This window comes from Phyllobates terribilis, unplaced genomic scaffold (genome assembly GCF_046119375.1).
Source record: "Phyllobates terribilis strain yellow unplaced genomic scaffold, ASM4611937v1 Scaffold_12__6_contigs__length_324123572, whole genome shotgun sequence".
NCBI classification, from domain to species: Eukaryota; Metazoa; Chordata; class Amphibia; order Anura; family Dendrobatidae; genus Phyllobates; species Phyllobates terribilis.
The window spans coordinates 219,373,573-219,393,957 of NW_027362772.1; the positions used below are offsets into that span (position 1 = coordinate 219,373,573).

Consider the following 20,385-nt stretch of genomic DNA (forward strand, 5'->3'; position numbering starts at 1 on the left):
GTTGTATTTTTATAATTTCCTAAATGTAGTAAGCATATAGCAATATGAAAGGTGTGGCTCTCCAGCTAATGTAAAATTTATACACCAGGAAAAGGAGGCATGAAAAATCTCAAACGGTATAAATATATTTTATAGCAATATATATAAGGATTAGTATATAACACAAGGTCTCTAAAAAAAGAAAAAAAAAAAAAAAATGGGGACAAGCAAACATCAAGAATTAAAAAAAAGAAAATGTCTACCATGAAACCAAGCTGACAAAACTCAAGATAAAAACAAAATGAGCAAATATCTTACAGTAAGTAAAGAAATAGCAATAGCGCATGAAAATAATACAGGGTACTTAGTTAACATTGTTTTGATCAGACGCCTGTAAAAGCCATCCCACCGCATCACAGTGACTCTATTTGGGACGATCCTAACCTCTGGTATTAAAACCTTACCATGTGTCAAATACATAAATGTGAATAAGAGTCTAAGTACCTCATGTTATATTCATGCACTACTGACATTTACTTACTGCAGGGTATTTTCTCACTTTTTGTGTCTTAGGTTTTGTCTGTTTAATAGCCAGTCTGCGCATGAACCTACACGTTGCATGACTGCATACCATACCAGTTCATTTCTTTTGGTTTTTGCATGAGAGCAAGCTATATAGACTGATGACAATATGCAAATATTGGTGCCCACAATGAATTAAAAGGTAAAAAGTCAAAAGCATAGTTGAATATATAAAGCAATAATAAGATGTAATTTATGCAAAAGTATGTGTATGGATGGGGTATCCAAGAAAAATAAAGTGAATCATACTATATACTAATTTAAACAGTGCATAAGATATATACATTGCATCCAAAGAAAAGTGTAAAGATCACAGAATTGAAGATTCATGGTAATAATCCCTATAGAAACATTTAACATATAAACCAGTGTAATGGATGTGCACCCCAATGCGCGTTTCACCAAGAGGAGGGAGGCGATGCGAAAAAGAGGGAAGGGGTGATGAATAAATGTGAACCCTAACATAGCTGTAAACATTAAGGCACGTAGTTAGCAGTTTTTTGATAGAGCGCAAAAAAAAAAAAAACACGTCAAGTTGTACCTAAATGTGGATGGTCCTCGGCACTAAATGTCCTAAGCAGGCCTCATCTGAATGGTGAGTGAAAAGGAGACTAGACATAGCTCGCAAATTAAAAAAGTTTGTGGGAAAGATGGATGGATAAGGGTGCCAAGCCCTGGAGGGGGCCACATCCCCTGCTATGTAGCACAAAAAAAAATAACAAAAACTAGGGCCCACACACTGTTAGCTTTGGCCATTTATGTTTTAATGTAAAACTTAGCATGACCTTGCTAGGGCTGGACTTCAGAAAATTAAGTTATGGAAGTAATTGTTATTGACATCCTACCAGGCAGCTGGGATGGGGACTTAGAGTCACTACTTTTCTCCAAAGGTTGGATAACTCCTTTGTGCCACAATTATGTAATGTTCTGAAAATTTATGTTCTAAAAGTTCATATGGAAGATACATTCCATAAAGCCTCATCCATAAATCAAATGCTAAAATACCTATATCTTGCAGCATAATTAACAATAAGAAAGTTAGACATTTCTGACAATTGAATGTTGTCACCTATCCTTGATTACTGGAGGTCCAGAGGGTCAGACCTTCTGTAATCTAAGAACGGGGCTTTACATAACTGTGAATAGAGCAGATGTTGGGCATTTACACCTCCACTCAATTCATTGAATATGGGACTACCAAAGAAATCCAAGTACAGTGCTCAGCTATTAAGACAGTCCTATAGATGATTGAGTAAAGGTGTGCATGCATGATTTCCACTCCATCCAGACAGGGTTTGGCAGAGAAATTCTCATGATGGCTAGGTGTCCACTTACTGGGCTATGGCTAAGGGTAACTTTCAAGTGTGGCAAAACCCCGTTAAGGTGTGTTTTTTTTTTTATATAGTGTTTGACAGACTGTTCCTTTTTAGGTGTAAGGCAACTAATACAAGACAGACTAAAAATGGAAGAAAGGGGAGGGAGGGGGGGAAATGAGAAAAAAAAAGCCTAAACACTTTGGCAATCTAGTCCTGGACCCTTGTGATTTGAGTGGTGAGCAGGGTCGGTGATGTCATGTCTATAGCCATTTTTCAGACATTAGTACATCATAGTTAACAAGTAGTCAGGTGTGCAATAGCTAACAAGCCAGCAGGGCCTGTAAAAAGACTAAGTTGACATATTGTAAGCAGAGTTTTATAGTACAGTTAGCAAATTATTCCGAGTTGCAGCTGTACATCACTTATCTTTAGGGTTTGATGGTTTCCCCCAGTATGTCCATAGAAATGTTGTCACCAATTTTTTGGACAAGTTGTTGAGAACAAAGTGAGAAAGCAACCTTGGGGACTATGGGGGAATTCTGAACACAAGAATAGGTGGCTACAGAGACAGTATACAATTCCATCCAATTACACAGCTTCCATGACTGCTCCAACCACAGAACTCCTACGGTCAAGGCTTAAGCATGTGAAGATGGGAGCTTATTGAGTAGACTGAAGCACATTTCCATAGTGTTCTTCTAGCTCTCCAAAGTCAGGAATCGCCATCATTGACGCACTATGGGAAGAGCTGGCTCATCTTACCATGCGCTCATACTCTGTAGATACACAAATGTATTGTTCCTGTGATAACAGTGACTGAGCATGGAGAAAGCTATTTGACACATCTTTTTCGGATCTCACACTTCTTGAAAACCCACCAAATCTGAGTAGGAGGCAGACACTACATACTAAACATCAGGTGCGATGGTCCAGCATAGAAACATGCCCTTAGCCTAATAAACCTTCACCTTTGTTGGTAATACACAAAGGACTCCATAGAGTAATGTGCCAAGTATTAAACCTATGCGTTTTGGCAGGTAGTCTTAATCATTGTACACATCCTGAAAAGGAAATATTTTAAACAGTGTCAGCTTAAAAAGTTTGCTCAAGCACTCTGAACCCTTGGTGTGGCCAACATTTATATGGACTATCAGCACCGAATGACTGTTCAAATTAAGTCCTGCTGCTTGGTGTATCAAGGTAGTGATAATCATTTAAATACTTCCCACCCATTGACTTTATAGAGCCAGAGATCGATGGAAACCAGTATTTATATGATTGCTTCGTGGCAGGACCAATGAGTGCCTGTACTTTGTCAGCACCGAATGTTCAGAGTCCCTTTAAGTGCACCTTCTGACCTCTATGCCATTACTACTTTCTGTTGCAGCTCTGGCTTTGTAAAACAAGAGATAGATGGCAAAAAAAATAAAAAAGTGGGCAAGTGCACATGTATGACCACACCAAGGGTGCACTGAGCTATTGTACTTGGTTGAAACAGTTTTTTACGTGATGACAGCGTGACTAAGTATTTTAGTCCCACAAGGGAACATGCATTCCTTTGAATCACAGATGTGCAGATTATGAAGCTTGTCAGGCTACCACTCAATCCTAAAAGACTTCCTTTGATCTGAAGACCATTATTGGCGCCATGGAAAGTGGCATATCAACTTTAACATGAAAAGCTAGTGAGGGCACAAGAGTTGGGCACCTCTAATGAACTCGTCACATCTTTTATCAGGGGAAGGGGTTGGAAATCCAATCATAAAACCCCTGTATGCTTTGTATGAAATTTTTGTCCATACTGTCCTTGTTTGACTATTGAAATTTATATGGTGTTAAAGTAGTTATTATGTGGAGTGTTGCATGTCTTGCATTGGTGTGACCCACCCTTACTGATGTTGCCAATTAGCTATACCCACTTCATTGTAGTCCAGGTTGTTAGAAAATATGCCAAGTCTATCATACAGTGTGTGGCACATCATCTTGCTAGACATGGACCATTATGGCAACTCTTAGTAGGTGAGCCTTAGACTATTCATTAGGACCAAAAAACTGGTGCATTAATAAATCTAGCTCATTTTGGACTCAAAGCACCCCCTTGTTAAGAGTGAAGCGAGGCATTTATATCTCTTCTTGGGGCATAAAAATATATAGACAATAGTAATATGGGATTACTAGATTCTTTGATCTTTTCATAACTCTTTAAGGCTCCTCGATCTACCACACTTTATCCTACTTCCTAAATTTAACCCACTTCAACTAGGTGTTGTATAGGAGCTGCCAGACAGAATGTTCAAACGTTTCCCACTCTACATTACATGCTTTGATTTACAAGAGAAAAAAAAAAAAAAAAACGACAGTTCTAAGCAAATTAAATCCAGACAGCACACCTAGTAGCATTGATTTATTACCATATTCTGGACAAAGACCAGGGCACAGCAATGACTAAAGGAACCAGAACCTCAAGTACTGTCAGTGCTCCTCACCAATATTACCAGACAAGTCAGGGTGGGAGCAAAGCTTCAACAAGACAGTTAGATCCCTCAATTGGCTCCAATACTTCCATGATGAGGATGCGAGGACCAGCCACAACGAGCTTGTAGATTCTGTGGTAATCTAAATGGAGACAGTTGATCCCATTTACTGACTTGATAAACTGGCAGACCTAAGCAAAGAAAGAACATTCAGAATGGCAAAGCAATATTGGGGGGGGGGGGAGGGGGAAGTCCCAATATGTCCTCCAACCACCCATCGCTTTTATACCTTCATCCCAGCTGTAGCAGCCGGTCCGTCAAGGTCCAAAGTATGAATAAAAGATGGGCCTGTTCCTCGGGCCATAAAACCCCAACCTACAGCATCACCCTTGATCTGGAAAAAGTTCTTGGGTTAAAATGGTTCACTAATGTGTGACAGAAGCAAAGTTAAATTAGCAAACTATTCATGAATGTGGAGAGTCCTCAACTAGTTCTCAAAAGGATCTGTGATATCTAGGACAGGAGGGAACATTGGCCCTTTTTAAACTAAAACATACTTGGGTCAATTGCTAGACTATGTTTACTGGTACTACTATACTACTGTGAATGGATCACTGCCTCATTCATCACTTAGCTCAGCTGCCAAATGCAATTGCACCTTCTGGCTACAGGCAGTGGGATTCAGCTCCCAGTTTAACCATTTAACTACTGTTCTGCCCCTGGTTCATGGATTTTCACAAAAAAAAAAAAAAAAAAAAGAACGCCATACAAACCTATTGACATTGGATTCATAGGACACTGAGAAAGCTCAATTTGCTGCTTTAGCCTATTTAATACCCTGATAAGAGGCAAAATGCCTTGTCATCCCAGATACCCAGTAAGTAGTAACAGGTTCGGGTCCAGCTTGTGTCATTTTCTTCTATTCTAACACATTGTATGAAGAGTTGATATGAGGTTTTATTCCCTGTGTAAGGGTGCATTACTTGTGTGAGGATCATATTGCAATCCTTGGACTGGCCACCTGCTCTCCTGACCTGAGCATAGCTTGACTGCATGTATTTCTATGCTGCTGACAAGGATAGCCAATGGCCAGTCTGAGGACTGATACTCATGCAAGTTATACACCTGTGACTGCACCCCAAATCTACATAAAATCTTATTAAAATTTTGAGGCTAATGTTTTACTCCAGCAACATCCAAAACTGCATTAAAAGTTCAATGTTTATTAACATGCAGCATTTTACAGTAACCAGTGGTGTACTGCCAATGGCAGCAGACCACGCGACTGCTATGGGGCCTGTGAGCCGGGGGGGGCCCCATAGCAGTCCAGGGGTGGACATACCGCCGCCAGTGCAGCTGCGCTGGGTCCCCACCATGCAGCTGCTCCCTGCACACGGTGGGCAGGGAGCGATCCCTGCTGCCGTCAGGAGGAGAATAGCAGCGGAGCTGGAGTGTTAGTCCTCTGCTTCCTCCCTGACCCAGGCGCGTGCATCTTGATGACATCATGCAGCGTGTGCCTGGGTCAGGAAGAAAGTTGCCAGCAACCAGGAGGATGCTGCTGCAGGGGAGCGAGCTGAGAAGTTTTTTTTTTTTTTGTTTTACTGAAATGCTGGGGAGGGGAGGTGGGGACAGAGCGATGACGGGGGTGTGAGCAATTATGGGGGTTTCACTTTGCTTGTACTGTGAAGCCTTATATGTTTTCCATGTGCACATAGCATTTATATTATTGCCCGGTGCCGATTATAGTTAATGGGGGGCCACAGTGCTGCTTATCACTTTATATTTTGATTACTAACTAATAGTATATTAGTAGGGGGGGTTATGCATCTGTATTTGAGGACACAGAGCTGGGAAGACACATGTATGCATACAACATGTGACCTTGTTATTTTCTAGGCTGGAGATCATCGTGACGAGATGTGGCTGGGAGATGTTGACATGAAGGTCTGACCAGATGGAGAAGAAGCAGCAGAAACCAGCTCTGATCAGTGAGATGTCAGCGGTAAGTGCCTGGATGTAAATATTCTGTATCTGCACTGTGTGACTTTGAGTGATAATGTTATCTGTAACATCCCTTAGGCTGCATTCTCACATTTGTGTGAAATGTCCGTGTGCTGCCAGATCTTTATCGGATGGTCCACAGACTCGTACAGTTTTATAGATCCATTCACAAATCCATGAAAATCACGGATCTAAGAATGAGGTCTAAGAGGGTTAGAGAATGTCCTGTTCTGATCCGATTTTGAGGATTAGAATAGGACATGCTCAATGAGTCAGTAAAACAGGGCAGCACACTGACACTGCTCACAGATGCAGGAATGTAGCCTTATGTATAGCACAGTCCCTTAGTATATAGTGTACTCCCTTATGTATAGCGCTATCCTTCGTTATATAGCTTCCCCTTTTATTATGTATAGTGCCGTCCCTTATTATGTACCATCCTCTCTAGCAGCTCACAGTTGGGGGATCATACTGTGTTGGGGTCAGCATACTTCACCCTGGGAGTTGAGGTGGGGTACAGTAAGGTCATTATACTGTGCATGTGGAGGAATTCACCATGGGGGTTTCATACTGTTTGGAGGGGCCCTTTTATTGGCATCACACTTTATGGGGCAATGAAAGATCTAGGACATCAGCAGGAGGAAAATGACTATGTAAAGGATGGAAAGTTATGAGATCTGATCTTTGGTGACCCCACCAATAATTTTTTATTTTTTGGGGGCCCCCCCCCTTCCCAATTAGAGCTTCTACTATGGGGCCCCATGATTCCCATGTACACCCCTGACAGTAGCAGCACAATAAAAGACTTCTGGTGTATTGCCCTTGTGTTGGAGCAGCAGCATGTCTGTTCCTTCAGTGCTTTTTAGGCATTCAATTGAATACATAAAAAAGTGCAATGTATGTGACGCACCCCCTGGGCCATATTCTTTAGGGGGAATATCCGGAGCCGGATCAGATGGGAGTTGTAGTCTTCCGAGTGGCTGTGACCCGGTCCGTGCCCAGGGTGTCAAACTGAGTTGTATGTGGCAGTCCTACAGATGTTGCTAAGTTCTTAATGTCGACTACGCCACCCGTTGTGTTGCGGTCACTGTGGCCGCCGCTGCAGCAGGGTCCGCTGAGGCTGATGGTGTAAGTGCAGCTTTGATGATATAACCCCCAACGGGTGGGGTATAGCCTCAGGGGGATCAGGTGCAGAGGATGGGGGTTGTGGTGATGCAGTGTAGACGGCAATTAGAGACCGAGTCGGGTTATGCAGTTTAGGATGTTTACTCACTGCTGATGTTCTGGTCACTCCAGCTTCGAGTGACCTCCCGAGCCGTGCTGCGTCCACCAGGTTCTGGATCCAGCCAACCCCCAAATAAGTCCGGAGCGTGACCCTGAGCTCTCCTTCTGTCCGTTCTCTGGCCGTCCCCACTATTGATCCACCCAGGTCCAGCTCCCTCGGGCCTTCTGTTGGGAGACCCTTGGCCTCGGGTTCCCTGACCCTCCACGTGGTATGCCTTCGTGGTGGATGTGGTGGGTGACCGTGACAAACGCTGCCCACGGTCTCCGGTCTCTGGCTGGGGAGTGTTTTTGCCCCCACCAGCTTGGGTTCCGGTACCCTGTGCCGACTCTTCACCCGGGGATTTAAGTTGGGTTCTTGGAGTCCTTTTCTGCTGTTTCCCCCTCTGGGTCTCTCTCTCTCTCTTCTCCTCTCTCACTCTGGGTCTTTCTTCTCCTCTGCTCGCTGACTTCCTCTCTGCAACTGACCCTGTTCTTAGTTGGTGCCCACCTTATATACACCCTCTATGTGTGAGCTCAGGTGACCAGCACCCAATGAGCTCCTATCTTTACCCAGGCTGCTCCCCCTATCTGCCCCTACACTACTTGGGATGTACCACCCCCCTCCCACTCCAGCCAGGAACAGACTCGGTCGTACCTGCACATTTCTAAGTGGGAGTACCGTCGGTCTGCTCCTCGGAAATGGGATGTATGTAGTGCATGCAGCCTACCGAGCTCAGGTTCACACTCCTTCCTTACCCGGGAGTGGAATATCACACCTCTGGTTGAGGTGCAATACCCCTGTAGCAGCCGAATCCTCAGGGTGCTACATATGCAGCATTTCATGCTTAAATAAAGCACTGTGTAAACATAGCTTTAGTTAAACACTGCAGTAAGACTGGAGACCTAGTAGTTGATCTATGCACCAGGCTCCAAGCAAATATTTTGAATGGAGCTCAGATGTGACTTGAGTAGAGCATGCAAGATCTGTCAGTGCAAGCCTGGAAGGATTGGTGGGGTGGTGGTGAATATCTCTATATCTCTCTTACACCACCAGCAAGTATGAGTATTATATAGAGAAGATTAGCATACTCACACTAAGCGTCTTTTGGATGTACATTTTCCCCGGTGTCTGCAGTTCCTCCACAGTTACAGGCCTTTTGAGCACTAGGATGCAAAACAAGCAATGAAACATGGGAACAGTGACCACATTAAATTATGCCAATGACATCAGAAAATATTCTCCAGATGCAAGAGATACATAGAAATGTGAGCAGCAGCCACAGTACCTAGTGTGATTTGCTTTATTGGCTTGTTGATTATTGGGTAGTGGTAAGAAGAAGCGCCTCCGGAACTGCTTCTTTTTAGGACTGATTGAGGTGGAGGCTCCGGATTATTTTCTCCAATATAAAAAAAAAAATTCCATGAGTTACATTTGGCTATTGAAGTCACTTATAATGCTAGTGTCTCAGGGACCAGTTGACCCAGTTACCCCTAAGCCTCAATAGCTACACCCCTGACTGCAGTGCAGGGTCTGAGGACAGTGGCCCAACATTGAGATTCACTCATTAGTAAGAACCATATTGAACCCCTGTGCCATGCTTTGCTTCCCCCATACCTAGCCAAAGTCAGTTTTGCCTGGACTGCTCCTTTATGAAGACCATTTTCTGAATTCTCTTACCACACACAAAGCCAGTACGAGGAAGCTCAGAGCTTAGCTTGCGCAGACAAAACGGGCTGTCTGGAGAATCTGGTCGGGGCTCGTTGGACGAGGTAGGCTTATCAAGGACTTCAATTAGTTTCCTTCTGCGTCCGACATTTATTGCGAACCGGTAGAGCATATCTGAGTCGTAGAATTGATATTGCCCAGATACTGCAGAGAGATTAGAGGTCACCATTACACTTCTCTTCAAGTCACTCCCTCGGGCCACCTGTGGTTAGAAGTTCTACCCACCATTCACAGCTTGTTATATTTGCTCCTAGGGAAGTTGAGTGGCAATGACCAACCATTAACCCAAAGACTTACCACACAGGTTTCGGAGACTGACACTAACCAAAAATTAGAAGCCAGTTTGGGAATAGGGGAGAAAAACACTAACATTTGCCTTTCAGGTGGTCTAGGAAAGCCTGGAAGTGCACCTGATGCAGTTAAATGGCAACTATGGATTTTCTTCTCCAGCTTTAAGCTGGTCTTTAAAAGCCAATAAAATGACTGAAAAAGTTGTTTGTGTCTCAGTCACAGCACCAATTCTTAAACATGATATTGCAGTAGTGTTTACATATAACAAATTTTGGAGTGCCCTGGCTGAAGTTGCCATGTGGCACCAGCCTTATTGCCCACTTCATAGCCCTAGTAAGATGTAGAGAATGGCAACAGAAGCACAAGGCCAAGGTTCAACTGGAGAAAGCTAGTGATGTATGCAAATTGCAGAGATGACTGGCTTCTTGTGCTCATCTGCCTAGTGGACAGGTACAAAACAGTTTCACTTAGACCATCAGTGAGGGTAAAAAAAAAAAACAACCAATACCATGCTGGATGATCCCATATGCTAGCATTTTTCTGCATAGTTGTGCACCATCAGTTCTAGAGGCAACTTCACAACGATCTACCAGCCAATCCAAGATCTGTGAGCCGATGAAAGCCCTCTTATACTGTGCAGAATCTTCCTCACGGACTTGAAGAATACAGTCTTCTTCTGCCATTATCCTTATGAAAGAGGGGTAGATACAATCTTGTAAGTAAGTTAATATGACCACTAAAAAAAACAAAACCCCTTCTTCCAGAGACTGCCATATCAGTCAACATATGGTGGGTGGCATTTCAGTGGTACAACACTCTGCTATAATGCCACAGCCAGCTTGTAGACATAGCAACAAGATATGACAAGTGTATGAGACGTGGGAACCACCAACATCTATATTGAAAAGTGGAGAGATTGGCATTCACAAATGAATGGGAAGGCCAACCACAGCACATCAAGACCCATTAGTGGCATCTGCATCCACCATACAAGATACAGCAAAAATATACTGTAACTATACCATAAGTGTAAGACATGGAAAAAAAAAAGTGATTTTAAAACACTTACGCTTCAAAAAGTCGCTGACTTCGAAATGCTGTTCTGAACTGCTCAGTGAAGTTTAAGGTGCCGTCATCAACGCGAAACCGATAATAGAGGGGTCTATCCTCAAATTCTGTATATTCATCACATGCTGTTGGGAGTGGGGGGGGGGGGGGGATTGTATTAGCAAGAACAAAAATCACAACATTGTTTTGATTGTAATACAGGGATTGCCATGATAGCCACACAACTTCTGAGGAAGACTTCCTAGCTATTCATGTGCATAGCAGGCAGTATTATAGCAGATATTCTTGTACATAGTACAAGAGATGACACTTGTTCATACAAGGATTATGTAGATTCTGATTAAAGGCAGCAAAACCAGATGCCACCACATATGGAAGGCATAAAGACACTTGTGAAATAAACTAGAATAGGTGTTAAACCTTAGATTCCTCAAAGCACCCGTCTTTTACTTATATACCTGTGGCGATTGTGCAGGCACAGGTGTGGTGTATGATCGCCACCCAGAGCTCAGCTTAAGTGATAGCGGAGACCGGACTGTCACTGCTAGGAGCGGTGCCTTCACCAACTTAGGCTTTTTAACCCCCTAAATGCTGTGTTTAATAGCAAACGCAGCATTTAAAAAAAAGGCAAGGAGAGGGAGCTCCCTCTTCTGTTCACTTGATGCACCCATGACAGCAGGGGGTCACATGACAACCTCATGATCTGTCAGCTACGAAGGCCTTTTAGACCATGCACGGAGCATGGTCTAAGAGGCTTCTGTCAGTTAATAGAGACAGGTATAATGCATTGTACCAGTGATCAGAGTAAAAAAAAAAAAGTTGAGGTAGGAAAATTATACAGCACTCCCTTAAGGAGTTGTGAGGTGCCCAACTAATGTTGCAATCTGTGAACAGTGATAGCAATATTCAGATGAACGCATGGCAATAAATGTGAGCTTTACTTTATTTACTTTTACAATTTAACCAGTCTGAAGAAACCGCTGATGTTCTGGTCCAATATGGACCTTCAGATAATTGCCTTACAAGACAACTGTACAAGAAAATGAGAATATTGTTACCCTTCTTGAAAATACATATTAGGTCATGTTCACAGTGAGTTTGTTGTGCTTTATGCAAGTTTTAAGCCATTTTACAGTTTCATAAAAAGCTGAGACTTCAGAAATACCATGCACACTTTCCTGACTGAATTGGGAAATTGCTGTGTTTTTAAAACTGCTGCATGTCACTATGGCGTTTTTTTCACTCTTTGAAAAGCAAAGAGTAAGTGCAAAAAACAAAAGATAGGCATCAGGTTTTGCTGAATTTTGTGAGAAAAAGCAGGTACAGCAGTATGTGAAACATTTAGGCCATGTTCACACATTGCTTCCCCCCTGCAGTTAACTGCTCTTGGCAGTAAAGAAGATGCTTACAAAAGTCAGGTTTTGCTGTGTTTCCCAGGTAAATTTGTCCTTTGTGCATGCTAATAAAGTTTAGTGCTCCCCAAAGAACATTTTGCAACTTTGAGTTTTCCGCACCAAAACAATACCTGCATTTCTTTTTTTGCACTTCCTCATTGCCTTTTATAGATGAAAACATATGTGCATGATATTTCTGAAATCTCAGAACTTTTGCTGATACTGTAAAATGAAGCTTAAACTTTGCATTAAACACATGAACATAGCATTATTTTTTGTGATTTTCCCAAGTTTAAACCATATGTTCTCACCTGAGGATGGCAGTTAAGATTATTACAGTTCAATTAAATTAGTGATGTGTAAAGTAAACATTGTCTGACCAAGGTGTGAAATTGAATTCCTGACTAACCCAAGGGCTGACCAAAGTGTGAAAGTAAACAATGTCTTTCAAATGCAATGATTGTCAATGTCTTAGGTAAACTATTCCAGACCAATTCCCTTCCCCAGCTGTTACATTTGTAATTGTGTTTTCATGAACACATGTGAACTTTGAATAATCACTATTTTTTTCAGACAGTCCCCCCCCCACTAAGTGATCAAATTACTCTCCACCCCCCCCCCCCCCCAAAAAAAAAAAAAAACCATCATGGAAAACCCTGCTTTTTGTAAGCTTCTTTACTGCCAAGAGCAGGTTTTGGCTACAGAAAAAAAAAAAATGCTGAAAAAAAAACAGTGTGAATATATCCTTAGGGGGCAGGGAGAGGCATGTATAGACCTGACAGTCCAGCAAGTCCTTACATACTTTGGACAGTTCACTCAGGCTTAAACTGTCATAACAAGATCCATTCATACTGCCCCATTTTTCCAATACAGATGAATCTCATCACGCATGCTGTGAGTTCCACAACTTGCATATCTTACTAGTCACCAGTAGTGATGAGCTCAAGTGCTCCTTACTCTGGTTTGCAGAGTATCTTGGCTGCTTGAGTGACTTGTTCGAGTCCTGGCATGTTTTGCAGCCGTTAGCCACAAAACATGTAGGGGATTGTCTATGCATGTGAGGCACTCCCCACATGTTGTGGCTATCTAACAGCTGCAGGGCCTCAAGCACCCGTGATATGGTGCATACAGGAGCACTTAAACCAACCCGTGTTGACCAGTGATGAGTATCTTTCTTTGCATTCAATAATCTTATTTACTTTTCTTCCCTCTAGCCCATTCACACTACTCCAGTCATACAAGTCTTTCACATATTGCACCCCTATGATTTTTTTTTTTTTTATCACCTTCTATTCTGGTCCACAATTGGAGTTTTCATAATTGGATACCATATTGATAGTTGTATTTTCCACTGCAGCGTATGGCTCTATTTCCACTACACTTAAAAAACTTTTAGGGGTCTCTGCTGATCACCTTTTGATCCATCTGCTTACTCTGTACATTCAACTGTATAATATTCATGTACTTTCAAGATTGATAATATTTTTTGTACAGTTGTCTTGCACAGCAATTATCTGATGAAGGTCCGTATTGGACCGAAACATCCTTGGCTGTTGCTCTGGACTGGTTAAATTGTAAGTAAAATTTCACATCTATTGCCATGTATCTTACTGATTGCCGAGTTTTACCATTACTACTGTGCACAGCACCATTTTTTTGAGCAGGCAGTGAGCTAGCATTTCTTCCAGTCACTGCTCAGAGCAAGTGGTGACAGGAGGTGTGGCAAACACAGCAGAGATCCAGGGTGATAACAGTATTGGTGGCGAGTGTGGCAGCATGATATTGTACTACTGTCAGGCTACTGTGCTGTTTTCACCACAGGAGGTCCCTGCCATAGCACCACTCTGAGTGACAAGAGCACTGCATACAATAGACTTTTTCCAGCAGTGAGAACAGCACGGTAGGCTGGGATTAGTATAACAGCCCTGTATCTAATTCCATCATGTGATACTTTTACATATCTAACTCCTGCACATAGTACCAACTAACAGAATTGGTGATTTTAACCATCCTCAGAGACACTGTCCACATCATGGTGTCACTTTGCAGTCCCCAACAAAATGTCTCTGCCTTGATTCAAAGCTTCATCCCCCCTTATCCTTTTACAAACACAGAAAGGGAGGAGATATCACAACTTTAAATATCTCTCATTTTATACAACAAAAAAAGTGTAAATAAAAATGTAAACATTGATACTTTTCCAATGTTGAAAAAAAAAAATTTGCTTGGATGGCACAATCCCTTTGAGGAGTTGACCACAGGGGAAGAGCTCAGTTCCACTTTCCTCGATTAGTAGCAGGTAAAGGCTAACAGCCATCGGATTTTCAGGCTCCGCTACTGAGCCTGCATCAAATAAAGACAGGGAGCTGCGACGTGATTTAATAGTATACATTTCAGGTCTCCTCTTTTGGTGCAGGCTCAGGAGCTGTGCCTGTATCATTAGGGAGAGGGTTAGTATTATAAAAGGCTAGATCTCACCATGATGGACTAGAGTGGACTTCATGAACACCTGCATGATTTTGATGGCCGTTTCTCGGTCTGGAGCCTCCTTGTGCTCTATTAACCAACTAATCAGATCGCTGGCCACAAAGCAGTTTGCATAGGTGAATGTTTGTCGTCGTCTCTCCTTTATCATCTTAGCATTGTGTAATCGCAGCCTGCAGGAAAGTGGAAGAGACATCACGTTTAAGGACTATTTAATTTAATTTGCAATACACCCCATTCATAAAGACATTTCCACATGCCTGTCTAATACAATACTTTTCAGCATTATCACTCTTCTTGGAATGAGGAGTCATAAGTTCCGTTACAAAAAAAAAAAAAAAAAAAAAAAAAAAAAAAAAAAAACACACGCAATGCCAAATATGCATTATGAATTGAGGTCAAGGTTCTAGTTGGATTTGTATACAACCTTTCTAGAGGTTTTTTTTCCCAGTCTAAGAAGAAAAAAAATACACAGTCACTAAATGACCATTGATTGCACTGTCCAACTCCCTGTATTCCTGATACACAATCTGTACACTTGCAGGCATGTCCCAGACTGCCTCACCAAGATTACCTCAATAGAAGAGCATTGAGAAGTCAGATGAGACCAGTCTGCAAGTGACTGCACACAGGGAATTGTCACTGTGCACTGCAGGGTTACAATTTGACAGTCTGCAGTCAGTCACTATACACTTAAATGGAGTGGATGGGATTTATACAACTCTTGTCCTTGCTTTATTGCAGCATAAACTGACCTGTGGTGCGAGCTTAAAATCTGCAACATGTCAACTTCTTATGCAGGGACACCAAGTTTTAGGTGCAGATTTTCCTTATCAAGTAGCATTAAATGGAAAAAGTCATAGGAAGGAGATAGATATATAGCTCACAACTATCAAAACATTTTGTCAAAGCCAGAACCTAAGTAGTATGAAGCCAGGCAGTTTTATTTAACCCCTTCACCTCCAGGCAATTCTGCCCACCCCCCCCCCCCCCCCAAGCCATATGAGCTTTTTTTTGGCAGGACAAGTTGTAATTTTGAGTGACATCATTAATTTTATTATGTGATACACTGGAAACCAGGAAAAAAATTGCATTGAAAAAAAAAAAGTGCAATTCCCCCAATTATTTTTTCTATATGGTTAAAAGAAAACACCCTGACCCAGCAATATGATTCTCCAGGTAAACACGAGTACGCAGATACCAAATATGTATAGGTTTTTATTGAAGTGGTAAGTTTTTTTTAAAAACGTTTGCTTGTATCACCATTTTCTGAGAGCTGCAATTATATTTTCAGGCTATAGTGAGCTTATTTTTTGCACCGTGAGCTGATGTTTTTTACTGACACCATTTTTGATGTAGATACAATGTTTTAATCACCTCATAACAGTGTTGCAGCTGCCAAAAACTCAATTCTGGAATTTTGATTTCTCCTTACACTGTTTATCAATTAAAATTAATCCAGAATCGTGAACACTGATACCATATATAGTTTTTTTTAATGGGGGTGTGTAAGATTTGAACTTTATATTTTTAAAACTTTTCACTTTGAACTGTACTCATGAGCCCCTTTGGGGAGTTGCGATGGTCTGATTGCTGGTGCTGTACATCATCACTGCTGTGTATAGCTAATATCACAATCTCCTAGGAACAAAAGCTGGCTTTCACAGGAGAACCATCATGACAAGCACAGGGGTCTTCAGCAGATCTGACTCCTGTCAACCCATCGGTGCCCCACGATAATGTCACTGGCACATGGAATCACACCCCCATCTCAGCACCTGATAAATGCCACTGGCAGATTGAAATTAGCATTTAATAGGTTAACAGCCACAGGGAGAACTGCGCTCCACCCACTGCTGTTAAATCATGGCTGATTGAAAGAGGCAGGCTCAGTGTGCATCAGGGTCAGGGACATGATGTAAATGTCTCATGTTGTGAAGGGGTTAAAGCACGACAAAGTAGTGATCTAATAAAAGCTGCATCAAGAATGCCCATTGTGGGAATGTAGCCAGTACATTCAGTTTATGTACAAGGATTTAGAGGTGGATTTTGCTTCTAAATCCATATAAAAACCTACATCAAATAATTTGAATACTAAAGCAATTTGCCAAAGTTAGTATAACAAAAGTATGAATGATGCCCATAAATAGAATAGAACAATATTCAGCGCATATCAATGCAAGAGATAAGAAACTATAAAAGTTATATTTGATACAAAAAAAAAAAAAAAAAGTACAGATAGTGGGTATGCCATATATAGCCACAAGGTGGCACCAGTATTCAACTAGGTTTATCTACAATCCATGCAGCAGTTATTTCATACAAGACCTAGCTTAACACTGGTGCCACCTTGTGGCCTACCACCATTTGTACATTTTATTTTTTTTATTTTAGGATCAATAAAAATAATTTATATGTAGTTTTGTACAGTTTTTATATGATTAATTACATTTTGAATATGTTTTTAACCAAAGTTAGAACACAGACTGGGTCTCAGTTAACAGTGGGGTACCACAGGGGTCAGTATTGGGCCCGCTTCTTTTTAACATTTATTAATGACCTTGTAGGGGGCATACAGAGTAGTATTTCAATATTTGCAGATGACACTAAACTCTGCAGGGTAATCAATACAGAGGAGGACAATTTTATATATTACAGGAGAATGTATGTAAACTAGAAGCTTGGGTTGATAAATGGCAAATGAGCTTTAATGGGGATAGATGTAAGGTAATGCACTTGGGCAGAGGAAATAAAATGTATAATTATATGCTTAATTGTAAAACACTTGGCAAAACTAACTGAAAAAGACCTGGGTGTATTGGTGGACGACAAGCTCACGTTTGGTGGCCAGTGTCAGGCAGCTGCTGCAAAGGCAAATCAAATTATGTTCTCCTCATGAGCATCTACCCCTCTTTTAATGCATCCCATTATTTTACCTCTATACAAGTCATTAGTGCAACCACACTTGGAATACTGTGTACAGTTTTGGTCTCCGGTGTATAAGAAAGACATAGCCGAACTAGAGCGGGTGCAGAGAAGAGCGACCAAGGTTATTAGGGGACTGGGGAGTCTGCAATACCAAGACCGGTTATTACACTTGGGGTTATTTACTGTGGAAAAAAAAAGGCTTAGGGGTGATCTTATTACTATGTACAAGTATATGAGGGGACAGTACAAAGACCTTTCTACTGATCTTTTTACTCTGAGGCCTGAGTCAGGGACAAGGGGGCATCTTCTACGTCTGGAGGAAAGAAGGTTTAATCATAATCACAGACGGGGATTCTTTACTGTAAGAGCAGTGAGACTATAGAACTCTCTGCCGCATGATGTTGTAATGAGTGATTGACTGTTAAAATTTAAGAAGGGCATGGATGCCTTTCTTGAAAAGTATAATATTACAGGTTATATATACTAGATTCCTTGATAGGGCGTTGATCCAGGGAACTAGTCTGATTGCCGTATGGAGTCAGGAAGGAATTTTTTTCCCCCAATGTGGAGCTTGGTGTTTGCCACATGGTTTTTTTACCTTCCTCTGGATCTACATGTTAGGCTATGGGTTGAACTAGATGGACTCAGTAACAGTTTAAGGTTGAAGGAAGACTGTTAAAATGAGAATGCTCATTTAGCACACAGTACTTTACACTATGTTGAACATTTCCAGTAAGATCAGCAGGAAGCTTTTTCAGTGTGTTTAAAAGTTTTCTGTAGCTTTATAGTAAAACCTACTCCTAAAGAAAAAAACAAACCACCACACCAAGACAAGGCACTGTACACAGGTCATCTATGTAACTCATACTCCTTTCTAGAGTGCCAACCAGGTCAGTAGACCCCTTTCTCCTGACATATGAGGCATCCAGAGATGGCTACACAGGGCACAGTTAGCACTTGCCAGTCCTGCTCCTCAGCTGCCGGCCACTACTCTTCTAATAGCAGCCACACACAGTAGTTATTCTGTCAGACAAGCATTTTCCTGCCCATATGGTTGGGACCACACAATGGCATTGGGGGCCACATGTGATCTCTAGGCCGCAGTTTGTGCCCCAAGTCTCCAGCAGTTTACCTCAGCTGTTCCCCAGACAGGATGATCTCTGTCTCTTTCTGGTAGGTTTCCACTCTCTTCTGAAAGCTGCTGCTCAGAATCTCCATCTTGTCTCCATTAGGAGACGCTCTGGGCTTAGGTACAGGTACTTCAGCCCCCAAGGAATTCATATTCTTATAGGGCACAGCCATATGCTGTTGTTTCCCAATCCCTCTTCTGCAACCCAGAGCCCCCAAGCCAACTATCCCACCCTTCAGGCCACAGTCAGCAATTTATATAGTAGCACCCCTCCCCCACCCCACCCTGACCAGAGCACCTATCCAATCCACCGCCCGTCCTATCCCCGATCACCCAGGTGTCCCCTGATAGTAGCAGGGAGCTAACGTTATGTCTACATTCACATGTCCTGGAAACGTTGCAGATTTTCCACTCGGATCTTCAGAGTCTGCTGCAGAATTAAGTAGCAGCAAAGAGGATATTTTAACAAATTAAAGGGGTTTTCCACTACTCAGAAATCAACCCCTTCAAGACATGCTCTTTGCAAATGTTAACCTGTTAAATGCCGCTGCCATCGGCACGGCCCTAAACGTGATCACAGGTCGCCAATGGGTTGCTATGACAACAGGAGGTCTACAGAAGACTTCCAGGCTTGTCATTATGGACCTCCCCTGAAACCCAGCATGTGGCCAGGCTTCAAAGAAGACCGTGGTGTTTGCTACACACAGCAGCTACAAGTCCCCTAAGAGGACTAACAAGTTCAGTAAAAAGTAAAAGAAAATAAAAGTTCAAACCACCCTCCTTTTCTCCCATTAAAAATAAAGATAATAAAAAATACACATATGTGGTATCGCTGCGTTCAGAAAAGTCAGATATAACAAAATATAAAAATAATTAACCTGATCAGAAAAAACCTTAAACAGAAAAAAATCAAGAACACTAAAAATTTTTTTTTTGGACGCTGCAAAACCACAAAAAAATGCCATAGCAAGTGATCAAAACGTCATATCTATTCCAAAATGGTATAAAAAACACAGACGTCTCGCCCCACAAAAAATAAGCTGTCACACATCTCCACTGACCGAAAAATGGCTCTCGAAAAATGGCGACAAAAACCCCCAATTTTTTTTTCTTTTATAAAAACTTTTTTTACACCACTAAAATAATGAAACAAACTGGACATGTTTAGTATCGCCATAATCATACTGATGAGGAGAATCATATTGCAGGGTGATTTTTACAGCGCAATGTACACCGTAAAAAAAATCCTGAAAAACTGTCAGAATTGCATTTTCTTCACAATTGCTCCCCACATGGAATTTTTTTCCCGTTCTGTAGTACGCGATGTGGTAAAATAAATGGTGTCAATTAAAAAGTACAACTTGTTCCGCAAAAAATCAAACCCTCATATAATGTTTATGTGGACAGAAAGTTAAAAATAATTCATGGATCTGGGAAGAAGAAGAAGAAAAAACGAAAGAGCAAAAAAGAAAATTGAAGGGGTTCATAACCTATTTTTAGGACCTCACCCACTAAGATCACACAAAGACTACAGGGGTGCACAAAGCATTTCCCATGTGCCACTACCCAAATGCCACAATTCTGCATGAAATGTCCTCCAGCAGCAGCAATGCCACATTACAGCAGAAAATGCCTCCCCAATGCCGCAGTTGAGCACGACGCATATCACAGCAACTCCAAACAGAGAAATTGATGCTGAAAATACATCTTAGCAGCTCAAAGCAGATAAGACGCAGCGGGACCCATGGAT

General features: G+C 41.8%; 1 protein-coding gene across 1 annotated transcript; it reads right to left on the reverse strand.

The window, feature by feature from the left end:
- Positions 1 to 4,380: 4,380 nt before the first annotated feature.
- On the reverse strand, positions 4,381 to 18,724 carry DEPTOR (DEP domain containing MTOR interacting protein). Its single transcript, XM_073655395.1, has 8 exons — positions 18,639 to 18,724; positions 14,573 to 14,751; positions 10,702 to 10,825; positions 10,141 to 10,319; positions 9,294 to 9,485; positions 8,709 to 8,779; positions 4,641 to 4,745; positions 4,381 to 4,542 (listed from the first exon to the last, which is right to left on the reverse strand). The coding sequence occupies exons 1-8, from the start codon at positions 18,722 to 18,724 to the stop codon at positions 4,381 to 4,383; spliced, it is 1,098 nt and encodes a 365-aa protein (XP_073511496.1).
- Positions 18,725 to 20,385: the final 1,661 nt, after the last annotated feature.